The sequence below is a fragment of the Bubalus kerabau genome, chromosome X (genome assembly GCF_029407905.1).
Source record: "Bubalus kerabau isolate K-KA32 ecotype Philippines breed swamp buffalo chromosome X, PCC_UOA_SB_1v2, whole genome shotgun sequence".
Classification (NCBI taxonomy): Eukaryota; Metazoa; Chordata; class Mammalia; order Artiodactyla; family Bovidae; genus Bubalus; species Bubalus kerabau.
In genome coordinates this window covers 72,022,133-72,037,979 of record NC_073647.1, presented here as the reverse complement: position 1 = coordinate 72,037,979, position 15,847 = coordinate 72,022,133, and the positions used below count along the sequence as shown (strand labels likewise).

General features: G+C 39.8%; 1 protein-coding gene across 33 annotated transcripts in view; it reads right to left on the bottom strand.

The window, feature by feature from the left end:
• Positions 1–15,847, bottom strand: part of TMEM164 (transmembrane protein 164) — a 178,398-nt gene that overhangs the window by 82,858 nt on the left and 79,693 nt on the right. For 3 of the 33 annotated variants that reach the window (XM_055564844.1, XM_055564845.1, XM_055564846.1), the window contains 2 exons: positions 3,844–3,918; positions 2,538–2,569 (listed from right to left, as the gene is read on the bottom strand). The exons of 28 other annotated variants lie outside the window; for them this stretch is intronic. In XM_055564844.1, coding sequence (XP_055420819.1) covers positions 2,538–2,569; positions 3,844–3,918 — 107 coding nt within the window. Of the gene's footprint in view, positions 1–2,537; positions 2,570–3,843; positions 3,919–10,794; positions 11,125–15,847 lie in introns of those variants that run through there. 2 more of the 33 variants (XM_055564851.1, XM_055564857.1) reach the window with 2 other exon arrangements.

Here is a 15,847-nt window from a genome sequence, read left to right as displayed (position 1 = left end):
TTGAGTGAACTCCGGGAGATGGTGATGGACAGGGAGGCCTGGCATACTGGGTTTCATGGGGTCGCAAAGAGTCGGACACGACTGAGCGACTGAACTGAACTGAACTGAATATAATGTTACATGTCAATTACATCTCAATAAAAAATGTGTAGTTAAAAATATTCTGAATAAGACTCACGTGGCTTCAGTAACCAAATCTACCAGATATTTATACAATCTGGTTCAGAATACTGAAAAGGAGTAAGTATGTCTCAACTCATTTTACGAGGTCATTATTACCCAGATACCAAAACTAGTGCCAAAGAATTGATGCTTTTGTGTGGTGCAGGAGAAGACTCTTGAGAGTCTCTTGGGCTGCAAGGAGATCAAACCAGTCAATCTTAAAGAAAATCAACCCTGAATATTCATTGGAAGAACTAATGCTGAAGCTGAAGCCCCAATACTTTGGCCACCTGATGTGAAGAGATTAATCATTGGAAAAGACCTTGATGCTGGAAGAGATTGAAAGCAAGAGAAGGGGGGCAGCAGAGGATGAGATGGTTAGACAGCATCACAAACTCAATGGACAAGAATTTGAGCAAACTCCGGGAGATAGAGGAAGACAGAGGAGCCTGGCTTGCTGCAGTCCATGGGGGTCACAAAGAGTCAGCCATGACTTGGCGACTGAACAACCACCACCAAAACTAGAGAGGAGTGGGTGTGAGGGGAGGTGGAGATGTTGAGTGGAGGAGGGGGAGGAGGAGGAGAAAGAGGAAAATTAAAAATAAACTAAAATCTTCATGAACACAAACACTAATATCCTCAATAAAATGGTAGCAAATCTAATGCAGCAATATAAAAAGAACACCACTCCATGACCAAAAAGGGTCTGTCCTCATCATGAAAGGTTGATTCAATATCTGAAATTCAGTTAATGAATTTCACCAAATTAACAGTATAAAGAATAAAAAGTATATGATCATGAAACACCTATTTATGATTTTAAAAACCCAATAAACTAGCAATTGGAGGGAACTTCCTCAATCTGATGGCTTCCTGGGTGGCTCAATGGTAAAAGAATCTGCCTGCCCATGCAGGAGATTAAGGAGATCTCCCTACCCAGGAGATTCAATTCCTGGGTAAGGAAGATGCCCTGGAGTAGGAAATGGCAACCCACTCCACTGTTCTTGCCTGGGAAATCCCATGGACAGAGGAGCCTGGCGGGCTACAGTCCATGGGGTCACAAAAAGTTGGACATGACTGAGCACACATGCACTCCTCAACCTGATAAAGGACATCTAAAAAATGTTATGCCCCAAATCATACTAAATGATAAAAGACCGAATGCTCCCCCCATTAACATCAGGATCAAGACAAGGATGCCCATTTGCAGCACTCCAATTCAACATCATGCCAGTAGTCTTACCCAGTGCAGTAAAACAACAAAAATAACACAGATTGGAAAGGAAGAAATAATACTGTCCCTGTTTTCAAAGAATTATTATATGTGTAGAAAATCCCTAGGAATCAACAAAAAAGTTCCTAAAACTAATATATGATTAGCAAGGTTAGTTGCTAAAACTAATATATAATTAGCTAAGTTTAAGGATTGCAAGGTCAACACAAACATTTCTGCATAATAGCAGGGTTAAACTGGAAATCAAATTTTTAAAAATATATACTATTTACATTACCTCTTCCAAAACTGAAATACTTGGGTATAAATCTAAATAATATATGTACAAAATCTATATGCTGAGAACTACAAAAGGCTGATTAAAGAAATTAGAGATCTAAATATATAAATACATATGTATTCAAGGATTGAAAGGCTCAACATAGAAAAGATATCAATTCTCATCAAAATTATCAATAGATTCAATGCAAATCTAATCAAAACCATAGAAGGATATTTTGTAGACAACAGTGAACTGACTCTAAAATGTATATGAAAGGGCAAAGAAAGAAAAGCTAGGATAAATTTGAAAAAGCAGAAGATGAAAGAATCACACTACCTTATTTTAAGGCTTCCTATATAAAATTATAGACTTCCCTGTAGCTCAAATGGTAAAGAATCTGCCTGCGATGCAGGAGACCAGGGTTCGATCCCTAGGTTGTGAAGTTCCTCTGGAAAAGGGAATGGCAATACACTCCAGTATTCCTGCCTGGAGAATTCCATGGACAGAGAAGCCTGGCAGGCTACAGTCTGTGGGGTCGCAAAGAGTCAGACACGACTGAGCGACTAACACACACATACACACGTATAAAATTATAGTAATCAAAACAATGCAGTACTGGCCAAGAAGAGCCATATCAGTCAACAAAACAGAACAGTCCAGAAATAGACCCACACTGATATTGTAATTTGATTTTTCATCAGAAGCTTTGCAGGCCAGAAAGCATGGGCTGATACATATTCAAAGTGCTAAATAGGGAAAAACAAAACAAAACAAAACACCTGTCAACCATGAATCCAACAATGTTATCCTTCAAAATAGGGAAATTAAGATATTTCCAGAAAAGCAAACACTGAGAGAGTTTGTTATGACTTGACCTACCCTGCAAGAAATGCTAAAGGGAGTCCTGCAGACTGAAATGAAAGAACATATCAGACAGTAAATCAAAGCTGTATGAAGAAATAAATATCTTCATAAAGGAAAAGACATGGGCAATTATAAAAACTAGTATTAGTGTAACAACAGTTTGAAAGAATAATTTTATCTATATGATTTAAGAGAGTAATACATTTCTATAAAACACATTAATCTAAAAGCTAGTGTTACTATTACTTTGGTTTATAATTCTACATTTTGCTTTCTAGATAATTTAAGAGACTAATGCATGTAAAATGATTAAGTTTGGGGGCATATTTGTATAGAGACATAATTTTGTGACATCTCTAACTAAAAGGGGTGGTGATGAAACTGTAAAGGAGCAGAGTTTTTGTATATTATTGAAATTAAGCTAATACAAATTCAGTGTAATAATTTACAAATTCAGTAATAAATTTAGGATGTTATACGTAATCTTCATGATAACCGCAAAGAAAATATTGGGTTCCCAAAAAAACTCATTCAGGTTTTTCTATAACAGCTTATGGAAAAACCCAAATAAACTTTTTGGCCAACCCAACAGTTGCAGAATACATGTAAAAGGAAACAAGTATTAAATTGTTATACTACCAAAATAATCAGCTAAACACAAAAGAGGACAGTAACAGAAGAAATGCGTGACAAAAGTTTATAAAGTATATAGAAAACAAATAGCAAAGTGACAGAACTCCCTGCTTATCAATATTAACTTTAAATGTAAATGGATTAAACTCTCTCTTGAAAGACAGAGATTGGTGGAATGGATAAAAAAATATGATCTAACTATATGCTGTCTACAAGAGATGTACTTTAAATCCAAAGACAGAAATAGGTTGAAAGTAAAAAGATGGAAAAAGATATTCCATGCAAATGGTAATGAGAGCAGAGGTGGCTATAATAAAATCAGACAAAAAAAGCTATAAATCAAGAGTTTACAAGAGATGAAGAAGAATATTATTTACTAGTAAAAGTTTCAATACAGCAAGAAGACATGACAATTACAAACATTTATGTACCTGATAATAGACTATCAAAATATATGAAGCAAAAACTGACCAAACTGACAGGAGGAATAGACAGTTCTACAAAAGGACTTGTAGACTTCAATACTCCACTCTCAACAGTCAGACAGAAGAAAAGCAAGAAATTCGAGGACTTGAACAACACAATACATCAACTAGATCTAACAAACATATACTTTATAACAAACACTTTGTTTTATAAAATGTTTTATAACAAAACACTTTTTTTCATAACAAACACTTTATTTTACCTGAAAACAAAATTTCTATTCTTCTCAAGTGCACGTGGGTCATTTTCCAGGATAGACCATAGATTAGGTGGCAAACTATTTCAAAAAATGTTAAAAGATAGATATTATACAAAATATCTTCCCTAACCATAACAGGATGGAGTTAGAAATCATGAACAGAAGTACAGGTGACCCTTGAACAATGAGGTGTGGGGTTAGGAGCACCAATACCCCATGCAATGGAAATCTGCATATAACTCTATAGTTGGCCCTCTGTATCCAAAGTTCCATATCCACGGACCTAACCAACTGCAAACTATGTAGTATTACAGTATTTATTGAAAAAATCCGTGTATAAGTGGACCCGTGCAGTACAAATCCATGTTATTGAAGAGTCAACTGTAAAATGGGAAAATTTACAAATTTGTAAAAATTAAAGACACTGTTAAAAATTAACAGACCAAAGAAGAAATCACAAGGGAAAGTAGAAAATGAAATGTAGATCAAAATTATAGTAAGATACTATCTTACACCATTAGAATGGCTACTATAAAAAAAGAAAATAACAAATGTTGGCAAAGATATGGACAAATTGGAACTCTTACACACTATTGGTGGGACTATAAAATGGTATAGCTGCTGTGTAAGAGTATGGCAGCTCTTCCAAAAATTAAAAATAGAAATATTACATGATCCATCAATTTAAATTCTGGGCATATACCCAAAAGAATTGAACGCGGGGGTTCTGTGGGATATTTGTATTCCCATGTTCATTGCAGCATTATTTACAATAGCTAAAACATGGAAGCAACCTAAGACGTGTCCATCAACAAGTGAATGGATAAACAAAATGTGGTATATACATACAAAGAAAGACCATTTTGTCTTAAAAATTCTGATACATGCTACAACGTGGATGAACCTTGAGGACATTATGCTAAGTGAAACACGCTGGTCACAAAAGAACAAATTCTGTATGCTTCCACTTACATGAGGTATCTACCTAGAGTAGTCAAAATCGTAAAGACAGAAATGCTGGTTGGCAGGGCCTGGGGATAGGAGGTATTGGGAATCATTGTTTAACAGGTACAGAGTTTCAGTTTTTGCCAAATCAAAGAGTTCTGGAGATGGACAGTGGTGGTGTTTGCACAACAACATGAATGTACTTAATGCCAGTGAACTACACAGTTAAAAATGGCTAAGATGTTACATAAGTTAAACTACATTTTATCATAATAAAAAATATCTCACAGAACTGTACACCAAAAAGCCAACCCTAATGTGGCATAATTAAATAAAATTCAAAAATATTTAAGAAGCAAAACACTGAACTCTCCCAGCCTCAGCTTTTAAAACCACAAAGTGATTCAAGATTCTAAGCCTTTTAAACAATGCTTTTTCACTCTAGTTTTAACACTAAAATCTTCCAAAGGTATAAAATATAGGTATAAATATAATAAAGACCTCTATGTCCAGCATCTCATTTTAACAAATTTGAACATTACTGGTTTGGTTGAAGTCTCATGTAACCTTCCTGAATACCATCTCTTCCATTCCTTAACCAGATGGAGCCTTTATTCTGAAGGTGTTGGGAGTCATTCCAATGTTTTATACATTATGAAACTTGTACATATCCACAAGCGATACATGTTATTATTTTATGTTTAGTCATTAAATAAATGATAAATTATATACTCTGTGTGTCTATGTATCCCCTTCTGCAAATTACATTTCATTCAACAGGGCTTCTTCTAATTATCCGTGCTGACACATGTAGTCTGTTTTTCACTGCTGTAAATTATTCAATTATATCACTATATTAGAAGGAAGTTATACGCTGTCATGTTGATGGAAGTCTGGATCTACTTTTTTCCCTTCAGCCAGGAACTATGTTGAGATTTGCTTTCTGTAATTTGTATTATAAAAACAAGAGGTATATTTCCATCACCCCAGAGCCTAGGGTCGTTACACTCTGACCTTCTGTTTCCATAAGCCCTTGGTTTGACAGTGCATACATTTTGTCCACTGTGTGAGGCCCCACAGCACAAGCCTGTCACACAGCAGGGAATGCAGTTAGGATCTTACATCTTTTAACGTGCTTATCAGAAAGCATGACAAAATCACTGAATCTAGGCGGAGGTCATACCCGTCTTTGGCATACTGTTCACCATCCAAAATGTTTGAAAATTTTCAGAATAAAAGTTTGAAAATAAAAAACAAGTAAAGGAAAACAAACAAGTACAACAGGAAGGCTTAGCTGGCTTGGCCTGTGGGCACAAAGATAACTTCCTGGTTGCAACTGGTGGTTTCCCACTTCCTTGCTCTGAACCAAATACAGTCACACAACTGCAGAGGCTCCAAAACCTTTCTTCCTGTTAATTTCAGGCAGTTGGCCAAAGGCTCCATCTGTAAGGCACCTAATAGAAGGCATTACTTATCTGAAGGCAGCTTTCATTCTGAACTTCTACTTATCTGTGTAAGTGCAATTTTCCTTCCCTGGATCCTAAGTCTAACAGTGAAGTAAGTACACATATGGTAAAGCATCAGGACAAGGATAATTCTATTATTATTAACACCTATTGACTACTTAGTCTATGTGAGGTTTCATGCTAAGAGATTAACATGGATCATTGCTCATCTAATTGTCACCACCAAAGAAGTAGTTACTATTCATGGCCTTCTTTGACAAAGGAGGAAATAGATGCTAAGACCTTAAGCCTTGCTCAGCAGGTTTAAGAAGTAGCAGAACCACATCTACAACATAAGCCATCTACTTCCATTGCTCTCTTCAAGATTTCATCAAATCACATCTATCCAAGAAACCAAATGTCAAATAAAAGAGCACGGTTTAAATACATATTATGTCCATTCAAATGATGAAATACTATGCAGTCATTAGAAATCATGTTTAGAAGAATATTTAATAACATGGGAAAATAATCATGGCATATTAGCTTTTAATATATTGCAAAGTAGCATGTATAGAATAATCTCAATTTTTTCAAAAAAGGCATATATACATAGAAGACTGGGAGGAAACTACACCAACACATTAATGGGGGAATTTCAGTTATTCTTATTTTCTGTAACATTTGATGTTTTCCTTCTAGTGAGCATGGATTATTTTTATAATGAGAATGAAACATGTCTTCTTCATGTCTACTTACTTTTCTTTCATTTGTTTTTTTTTTTTTTTGCTGCACTACGCAGCATGCAGGATCTTAGTTCCCAGACCAGGGACTGAACCCTTGCACCCTCAGTGGAAGCATGGAATCCTAACTACTGGACCATCAGGGAAGTCCCCCTACTTTTTCATTACCCACTGCACAGCCCCTACATAGCTTACCTAAACCTTATTTATTATGTTGTATGATTTTTCCCTCCTATAATTACTTTGTCCAGTAATTAGCAGAGTAGATTCTGAATTTGGCTTCCAAAAGGACTAGGTGAGCTAACAAAGTACAGAGAGGCCCCAAAAGGATCAGTCCCCATTCCTCTGCTGAGAATTCTTTTCCATGCTTCCCCAGATGGGAAAAGTCATCTGTATCCCCAGTCTTGCTTTTACCAGGAAATAGTATACACCCAAATACATGTTGAAAGCAGAACAGCCCTAGGAGGAAGAAAAAACAAAAAAACAAAAGCAGTCCCTGCTCCAAAAACCTTCAGAGAGACTTCCAGGAGAGAATCTGGGGAAATGAAAATGCCGAATCAGAAATTATGGACCAAGACTGTAGAAGTCAAAGTCCCCAGGAGAGAACAAAACTGAGTATGTACACATGGAGAGAAAGGCTGCTTCTGCTGTGTACTGAAGGGAAAGAGAGCTGTGAATAATCTGAAAGCAGCTTCTCTCTTCTGAGCATTTAGAGTATTAAGGAAGAATATGTATAGTCACAAGGCAGCAACCTGGCAGTGGCTCCCAGGACAGAAGACACCAGAGAAGCTTCTGCATCAGAAAGGAAATTGGGCTCCTTGAATTGCTGTTTATTTACTATGGATTTTCTAGGTTCCTGATCTCTTTCCCTCTGACATCAGCAGCATTCATATGTAGGGTTTCCTCTCCCTCGCCCAGAACAGAGTCTTAAGAGAGCTGCTCAGGTCAGAGGCAGTTTCCCAAACACCCTTTTCAGAAATAAGTTCAAAGCTAGACCAGGTGAAGATGCCAAAAGGCTGTTCCTTTGGGGGTTCTGAAGCAGCTGGTCTGTTGCACACTGGGAAAGAGGGTGCTGAGATAGATGGTGAAACCAGTCAGTTACAACAGGTACAGCCTGAGCCAAGCTCATGAACTCAGGACAGTCCTAGAGATAGGAGTCTCTCTGGGGAGAATCCTGCTGCTTAAAAATTGGAATGGGATCTAGAAAAACAGATGGTCACAAGGCTACTGAACTCTCATAATATCGTGTGCCACAAGGCCAACAGGGCGTCAATCTTGCAATGCCAAGATCACATGTCAGGTTGTCCTAATTGCCCTTATGCACCCCCATGCTTCCCTCACCCATCTTGGCTCACACCCGGCCTACAGTCCTCTCTCCACCCAGCAATGCACCCCCCTGCTCTCTGTGGCACAGATGAAATTTCATCTCATCTCCTTTAAAAGCCTCTCCAGACTGAGTCAGCAGACACTCATAACCAAATAATTCTTCCTGCATCAAAGATCCACTACCCCCATGTGTACATGAAAACGAACAGATTGAAGGGGTTCAGTATTGGGGGTGGGGGTCCCCATAACCTACACTTTCTGAGGCACACATGTAGGCCAGCTCTGGGCTATGCAATTTTCTCACCTGGGGTGGGGTAGGGGAAGAGCTTTCTGCCATTCCAAATGCACAGATCAGTGACTCCTTCCACAAGTACTCCCACCCTCACGAGTGCACAAACAGAAAAATCCAGGCACCTTAAGCAGTGGGTGTTTGCAAGGCAGCTAAGCTACCTGATAACAACCCAAAGCCAGTTAAGTTTCCTTTTCCTTCGTCTATTCCTTCAAAACACCCCAGCTCAGAGAGAGGAGCATCCCAAAAGGCTGCTTCCTCTAAGTAGAGCACTGTGTGTGCATGTGTGCCTGCTCAGTCGTGTCCAACTCTGCAACCCCATGGACTGCAGCCCACCAGGCTCCTCTGTCCATGGGATGCTCCAGGCAAGAATACTGGAAGGGGTTGCCATGCCCTCCTCCAGGGGATCTTCGTGACCTGGGGATCAAACCTGCATCACCTGCATTGCAGGTGGATTCTTTACCATGGAGCCAGCGGGCTCCTAGCCCCTTGTGAAACCAAGAATTCCATCCTTTTCTAAAAACAGCAGCCTGGACACCAAAGAGCAAGCTGAAAACTAAGAGGCTGGCAGCACTCAAGCTCTCTATGGTGGTGGGATCCATGGAGACTGGGCAGGGGGAGGGAGCGCTTGACATCCAGTGATGATGACACCTTCCTTCAGCCTGGAGAACAGATTCCAACAGAGACCAGGAAGCTCTCAAACCACCCAGCACTGCCCAAGGCTGCTCCTGGCCACACCTGCAGGTCCCGTGACTGGTGGCCCTATGGCACCAGCCCTACCACTCAGCTGCCATGGAGACCTCTTAGATTTCCTCCAGTGTCACCTTCAGATGGTGTAGTTAGTGTTAGTCACTCAGTCATGTCTGACTCTTTGTGATCCCATGGACAGTAGCCTGCCAAGCTCCTCTGTCCATGGGATGCTCCAGGCAAGATACTTGAGTGGGTAGCAATTTCCTTCTCCAGGGGATCTTCCTGAGCCAGGAATCGAACCTGGGTCTCCTGCATTGCAGGCAGATTCTTCACTGTCTAAGCCACGAAGGAAGCTCTTTAGATGGGGAGAATCGTGTAAATGGATGTGGGTATGCTAACTCTGCTCCAAGAACAGCATTAGATGCACTTGCTTCCCCTGTGGAGATGGGAGGCCATGCATGGCTAGACTTTAGGCTCTTTCTTTCCAGGTCTGGGAAAAGCTGAGGGCTGCCAGGGTGAGAGCTGGGGAGGAGGAGCCTGTCCACACCACCGAAGGAAATGTGGTCTGGGGTCCCAAGGGCAGCACTGTTTCCAGAGGCCAAGGGCCCTGGTCTCCAGCTGACGAGTAAATCCCAGTGGCAGATCCTGATAAAGAGGCACCATAGCAGCTGATTCAGACTAGCGGCTGCTTCTCTTTATCCAGTGAGCCGGTTGTGGTTAATAACTGAAAACCCAGGATCTTCCAGCCTTGGGAAGAGAGCAGGTCATCTACAGGAAGCATGACCAGTCACAAAGAACAAAGGCCGGGCTGGCTTTTCAGTTGCATCTGATGTGAACCCTTGTGACAGCTGCAGAGGTTCCCCAAGCCTCGCAAGGACAAAAAATCCCTGCTCTGATCCTTATGCCGAAAAGTGTGACTGTCAGCTCTGTGTATCTCTATTCCTAAACAGTATGGGATGCTATTACGAGGATGAACTGTGAAGTCCCTGAACTCCACCCCCCTCTAACTATGATATGCCTTTTAACTGCCACTCCAGAAATCTGTCTCACTGTCTTGAAGCTTCGAGCAAAGTCCCCCTCTTACTGTAGGCATGGAATTTCCTCTTTCTTCCCTCTTTCTGTATGCTGATTTTTAAAATTTATTTATTTTTGGCTGTGCTGGGTCTTTGTTGCTGTGTGGGGTTTTCTCTAGTTGTAGCGAGCAGGGGCTACTCATCATTGCATTGCACAGCCTTCTCATTGCAGGGGCTTCTTTTGTTGCAGAGCACAGGCTCAAGAGCACCAAGCTTCAGTAGTTGTGGCACTTGGGGTCAATAGTTGCTTTTCCCGGGCTCTAGAGCACAGGCTCAATAATTGTGATCAATGGGCTGAGTTGCTCCACAGCATGTGGGATCTTTCTAGATCGGGGATCAGACTCAAGTGTCCTGCATTGGTGGGCGGATTCTTTACCCCTGAGCCACCAGGGAAGCCCCTATCTTAACCATTTTTAAGTATATAGTTCAGAGGTATTAAGTACCTTCACAGTGTTGTACAACCATCACCGTCACCCATCTCAAAACTTTTTCAGCTGGTCCTCCTGTTTTTGAAAAGTTTGATTAGAACACTGCCAAACTCATTTGTATACATACAGTACTGGTCTATGCTACTTTCAAGCTCCAGTAATACTTATGGAGTTAAAAAAAAATCAGATCAGATCACCTACAACAGCCAAAACACTTACTATCTGGCCCTTTACGGGAAAAGGTTGCTGATCTCTGCTCTAAACCAAAACATAAGGAATTCCCTGGTGGTCCAGTGGTTAGGACTCCATGTTTTCACTGCCAAGGGCATGGGTTCAATCCCTGGACAGGGAACTAAGATCCCACAAGCTAGGCAGCATGGCCAAAATTAAAAAAAAAAAGTATCTACACACACACACACATTGGATTTATAGTTTAAAATAGTATTTGCTTAACTCACACTAACACAGCTTCTCCTAGCTCCCCACTAAAATACCTATCAAGATACAGAGAATGATAAAACTCCCCCAAATTACTTAAAACTTAGACTGATGGGCATCCTACTATGATTATCTGGGAGAAATCTCCGTTAACATTAAAACTAATGCTGAAATGAGGAAAAAACAATCTGGGGCCAAGTCTTGCAGCAGAAATCTGAAACAAGACAGTAAAACACTGAGTGGTTATACCACAGTCAGCCTCACAGCTTAGCAATGGAGAGTTCATTTCATAACTGGCAAAACCAGCCATGCCTCCACTCCAGGGCTACCATTTGCAAGGGAAATCAACAACTCTCCAAGACGGTCTATATCCATTTGGAGGCTCCTCCCATAAACCAAAAGGGCTGAAGTGATGGCTTTGGTGCCTTCACACTGCATTCTGGGAATGGGAAACTTCACAAGTAAAACTCAGGTACCAATGCATATGGGAGGCTGCAGTTCTTCATTCAGTTTATATGTTCAGAGTGTCAGGGAATCTAGTAAGTAGGAATAAGCCATTCGATATGGGTCCAGCAAAACCCAGCAGATGAAGCTGCTAGACACTGGGAAACAGGCCGGAAGCTTGGTGCATCAACCTGGCCACCAGGAGTCGGGCTGAGAAGGGGTCCTGCTGCTGCTGCTGCTGCTGCTAAGTCTCTTCAGTCGTGTCCGACTCTGTGCGACCCCATAGACGGCAGCCCACCAGGCTCCCCCGTCCCTGGGATTCTCCAGGCAAGAACACTGGAGTGGGTTGCCATTTCCTTCTCCAATGCATGAAAGTGAAAAGTGAAAGTGAAGTCGCTCAGTCATGCCCGACTCTTTGCGACCCCATGGTCTGCAGCCTACCAGGCTTCTCTGTCCACGGGATTTTCCAGGCAAGAGTACTGAAGTGGAGTGCCATTGCCTTCTCCGGAGAAGGGGTTCTAGCCAATACCAAAGAGAATATGAGGAGTCAAATGAAATCTACATACTCTATGTCTTTAACAAAGCCTAAATCAATCTTCCTTCAAATTGCATCAACATACACCACAGACTGCATGCTTCCTATGAAAACCTCTAGCAGCAGAAGGGAAATGTATAGCATTCTGAGGAGTTGGAGGAAGCACAAAAGCCTTCATTTAGTGCCGGAACCAGAAGAAATATTTTAGAAAATTGCATCCTCAAGAGAATACAAGAAAACATGAACTCTATGAAATAGGTATAGAAAGCCATTGAAATAAAACATATCAAGAAAGAAAGATAACAAAACTGGACTGAAAAGAGAGTTTAGCAAACCAAGGAAGAATTACAAAAAATATTGTAGCAGCAGAATTAAACTTCACATTGGAGATGGCGAAGTGCAAAATCTATCAATTCATAGTATGGAGGCCAAATCTGAACCTCTCCCAAGTACACAGAGGAAATGGAAAGCTGACCATATAAATGTGACAAAGGTTGCTATTAGAAAATCTATTAATGTAACAGATGAAATGGGGAGATCAAAGGAGAAAACTCAAATGAACCTCTCAATAGATTCTCAAAAACCATTAGCTAAATTCAATAACCATTCCTGATTTTAAAGTAGAGGTGGGTGATGGTGATTTAAAAATAAGATAATTCTTTAACATATAAAGGATGTTTAATTTTAACCAATAACCAACATCAGAATTAAAAGTGAAAACAATAGGAACGTTTCCCTTAAAATCAGAAACAAGGCAAGAATTCCTGCCAATACTACTATCATTTAACACTGTCCAGGAAGTTCTAACTAAAACAATCAGGCTTGAAAAAAGTTTTGCTCTTTAAAAGAAGACCAAGTTATCAGAGTTGATACTCTTAATTTCCAAAATAATCAAAGTGAAGTAACTGAAAAACTACTAGAAGAGTTAAGCATGGTGGTCAAATATAAAATAAACATATAAAATCAAAATCTTTCTTATGTACCAGTAATAATCAGTTTGAACATAGAATAAATCATATCACAAACTATAAACTCTCCAGAAATGACATTAATAAGAAATCTGTGAGATATACAATCTGCACACACTTCTAAAGAACATACAAGAAAACTTGAATAAATTAAGAAATCTACCTTGTCTTTTCCTAGATAGATTCATTATGGTAAGGACATTAATGAAATTTTAGATTTAAAGTAATTCCAATCAAAACAACAGGATTTGGGGGAAGAGTCTGACAAAAACATTTTAAATTCATTTGGAAGGGGAAAAAATTGTTCAGATGAGCTATGAAAAAAGTGTGAGTAAAGTAACAGTCTGGGAAGAATGGTGAAGAGAAATTTGGCCTGCTAGCTGTTGCAAATATAAGAGTCTGAAATTGGTGGTGAACCCAACAGAGACACTGACAGAATAGTATAAGAAGCCATCCAAATAAACCTCAGTGTCAGGGAGGAATAAATTTTCCTCTGCCCTTCTGGGTTCTTCTGGCTGGTCTAAGAATTCAATTGACGTGAGACCAATTAAGAGGAGAAAATCATAAAAAAGTTTAATGACATGTATACAAGAGAGAGACCCAGGAGAACTGAGTAACTTGCCAAAATAGCTGAAACCCTCAGCGTAAATACCATCTTAGAGAACAGATATGTGAACACAGCAAGGGAAGGAGAGGGTGGGAATGAACTGAGAGAGTAGCATTAACATATACACACTACCATGTATAAAACAGATAGCTAGTGCTGTGAAACACAAGAAGATCAGCTTGGTGCTCTGTGATGACCTGGAGGAGTCAGATGGGGAGCAGGGTAGAAGGCTCAAGAGGGAGGAGATATATGTATATTTATAGGTGATTCACTTCATGGCACAGCAGAAGCACAACTTTGTAAAACAATTATCCTCCAATTTAAAAAATATCCTATGATAAACCATAATGGAAAAGAATATTTAAAAAGAATGTGTGTGTGTGTGTGTGTGTGTGTGTGTGTATATATATATATATATCCAAATCACTTTGCTGTACAAGAGGAATTAACATTTTAAGTCAACTGTATTTCAATAAAAATAAATAAATAAAGACAAAACAGGATGATAGAGGTAGGGGTTTGGGACTTAAAAGGGGAGAAAGGCAAGTCAAATGGAGATGGGCAAACAAATGTTTGCTGGGCCATGAAGAGAATGAGAACAGAAAACTCAGAGTTTCCCCCACCACACCTAGCTGATACTCTGTAGATTATCTCTGGTGAGAGCACTATGTCAAAAATAAGCCCTTTATTATACTTTAGGCAGCTAAGAAGGAGGTAAAAAGAAAGACTTTCTGAGTCTTCTGTTAATCTTAAAACTAAGAACATACGTAAATTAATCCTCACGCCAAAGTGACGGGGTGGCAAATTTTGCTCCCCTATGCTAGCATATATAAGAATTTATGTATGATAAAAATGTAACAGCAGTAACCATAGGGAAATAGTTAATCAACAAACAGTGCTCAAATAAATGACAATTTGGGCAAAAATATTCTACATCCCTACCTCATACTACACACAAAATGAATTTTAGATGAACTGACAGCTAAAATATTTGAAAACAGATTAAAAAGCTAGATTGTCTACCTGATCTCAGAATGATAAATCTCTTCAAGCATAAAAGCACTGGAAGAAATAACCACTTTTATTGAAGGTGGTGCAGAAACCAATCAATGTGACCAATAAAAATGTAGAATATACATCAAAAGGATTGTCAACAAGTTAGAAGGCAGTCTGGGAAAAACATTTACTGCAAAGGTGATAAAGGGTTAATACTCTTTATATATGGGCAACTCATTCAGATCCACAAGAGGAGAAATAATTTTATATAAAAAAAAAAACAAAAAAGTGACATTTCACAAATTAAAATATGTAATGGGTTCAAATTGGAAAAGGAGTACGTCAAGGCTGTATATTGTCACCCTGCTTATTTAACTTAGATGCAGAGTACATCATGAGAAACGCTGGGCTGGAAGAAGCACAAGCTGGAATCAAGATTACATTCAGAAAACGAAGATCATGGCATCTGGTCCCATCACTTCATGGGGAATATATGGGGAAACAGTGGAAACAGTGTCAGACTTTGTTTTTTGGGCTCCAAAATCACTGCAGATGGTGATTGCAGCCGTGAAATTAAAAGACGCTTACTCCTTGGAAGAAAAGTTATGACCAACCTAGATAGCATATTGAAAAGCAGAGACATTACTTTGCCAACAAAGGTCCATCTAGTCAAGGCTATGGTTTTTCCAGTGGTCATGTATGGATGCGAGAGTTGGACTGTGAAGAAAGCTGAGCGCCGAAGAATTGATGCTTTTGAACTGTGGTGTTGGAGAAGACTCTTGAGAGTCCCTTGGACTGCAAGGAGACTCTAAAGGAGTCTATTCTAAAGTCCATTCTAAAGGAGATCAGTCCTGGGTGTTCTTTGGAAGGAATGATGCTGAAGCTGAAACTCCAATACTTTGGCCACCTCATGCAAAGAGTTGACTCATTGGAAAAGACTCTGATGATGGGAGGTGTTGGGGGCAGGAGGAAAAGGGGACAACAGAGGATGAGATGGCTGGATGGCATCACTGACTCGATGGACGTGAGTTTGAGTGAACTCTGGGAGATGGTGATGACAGGGAGGCCTGGCATGCTGCA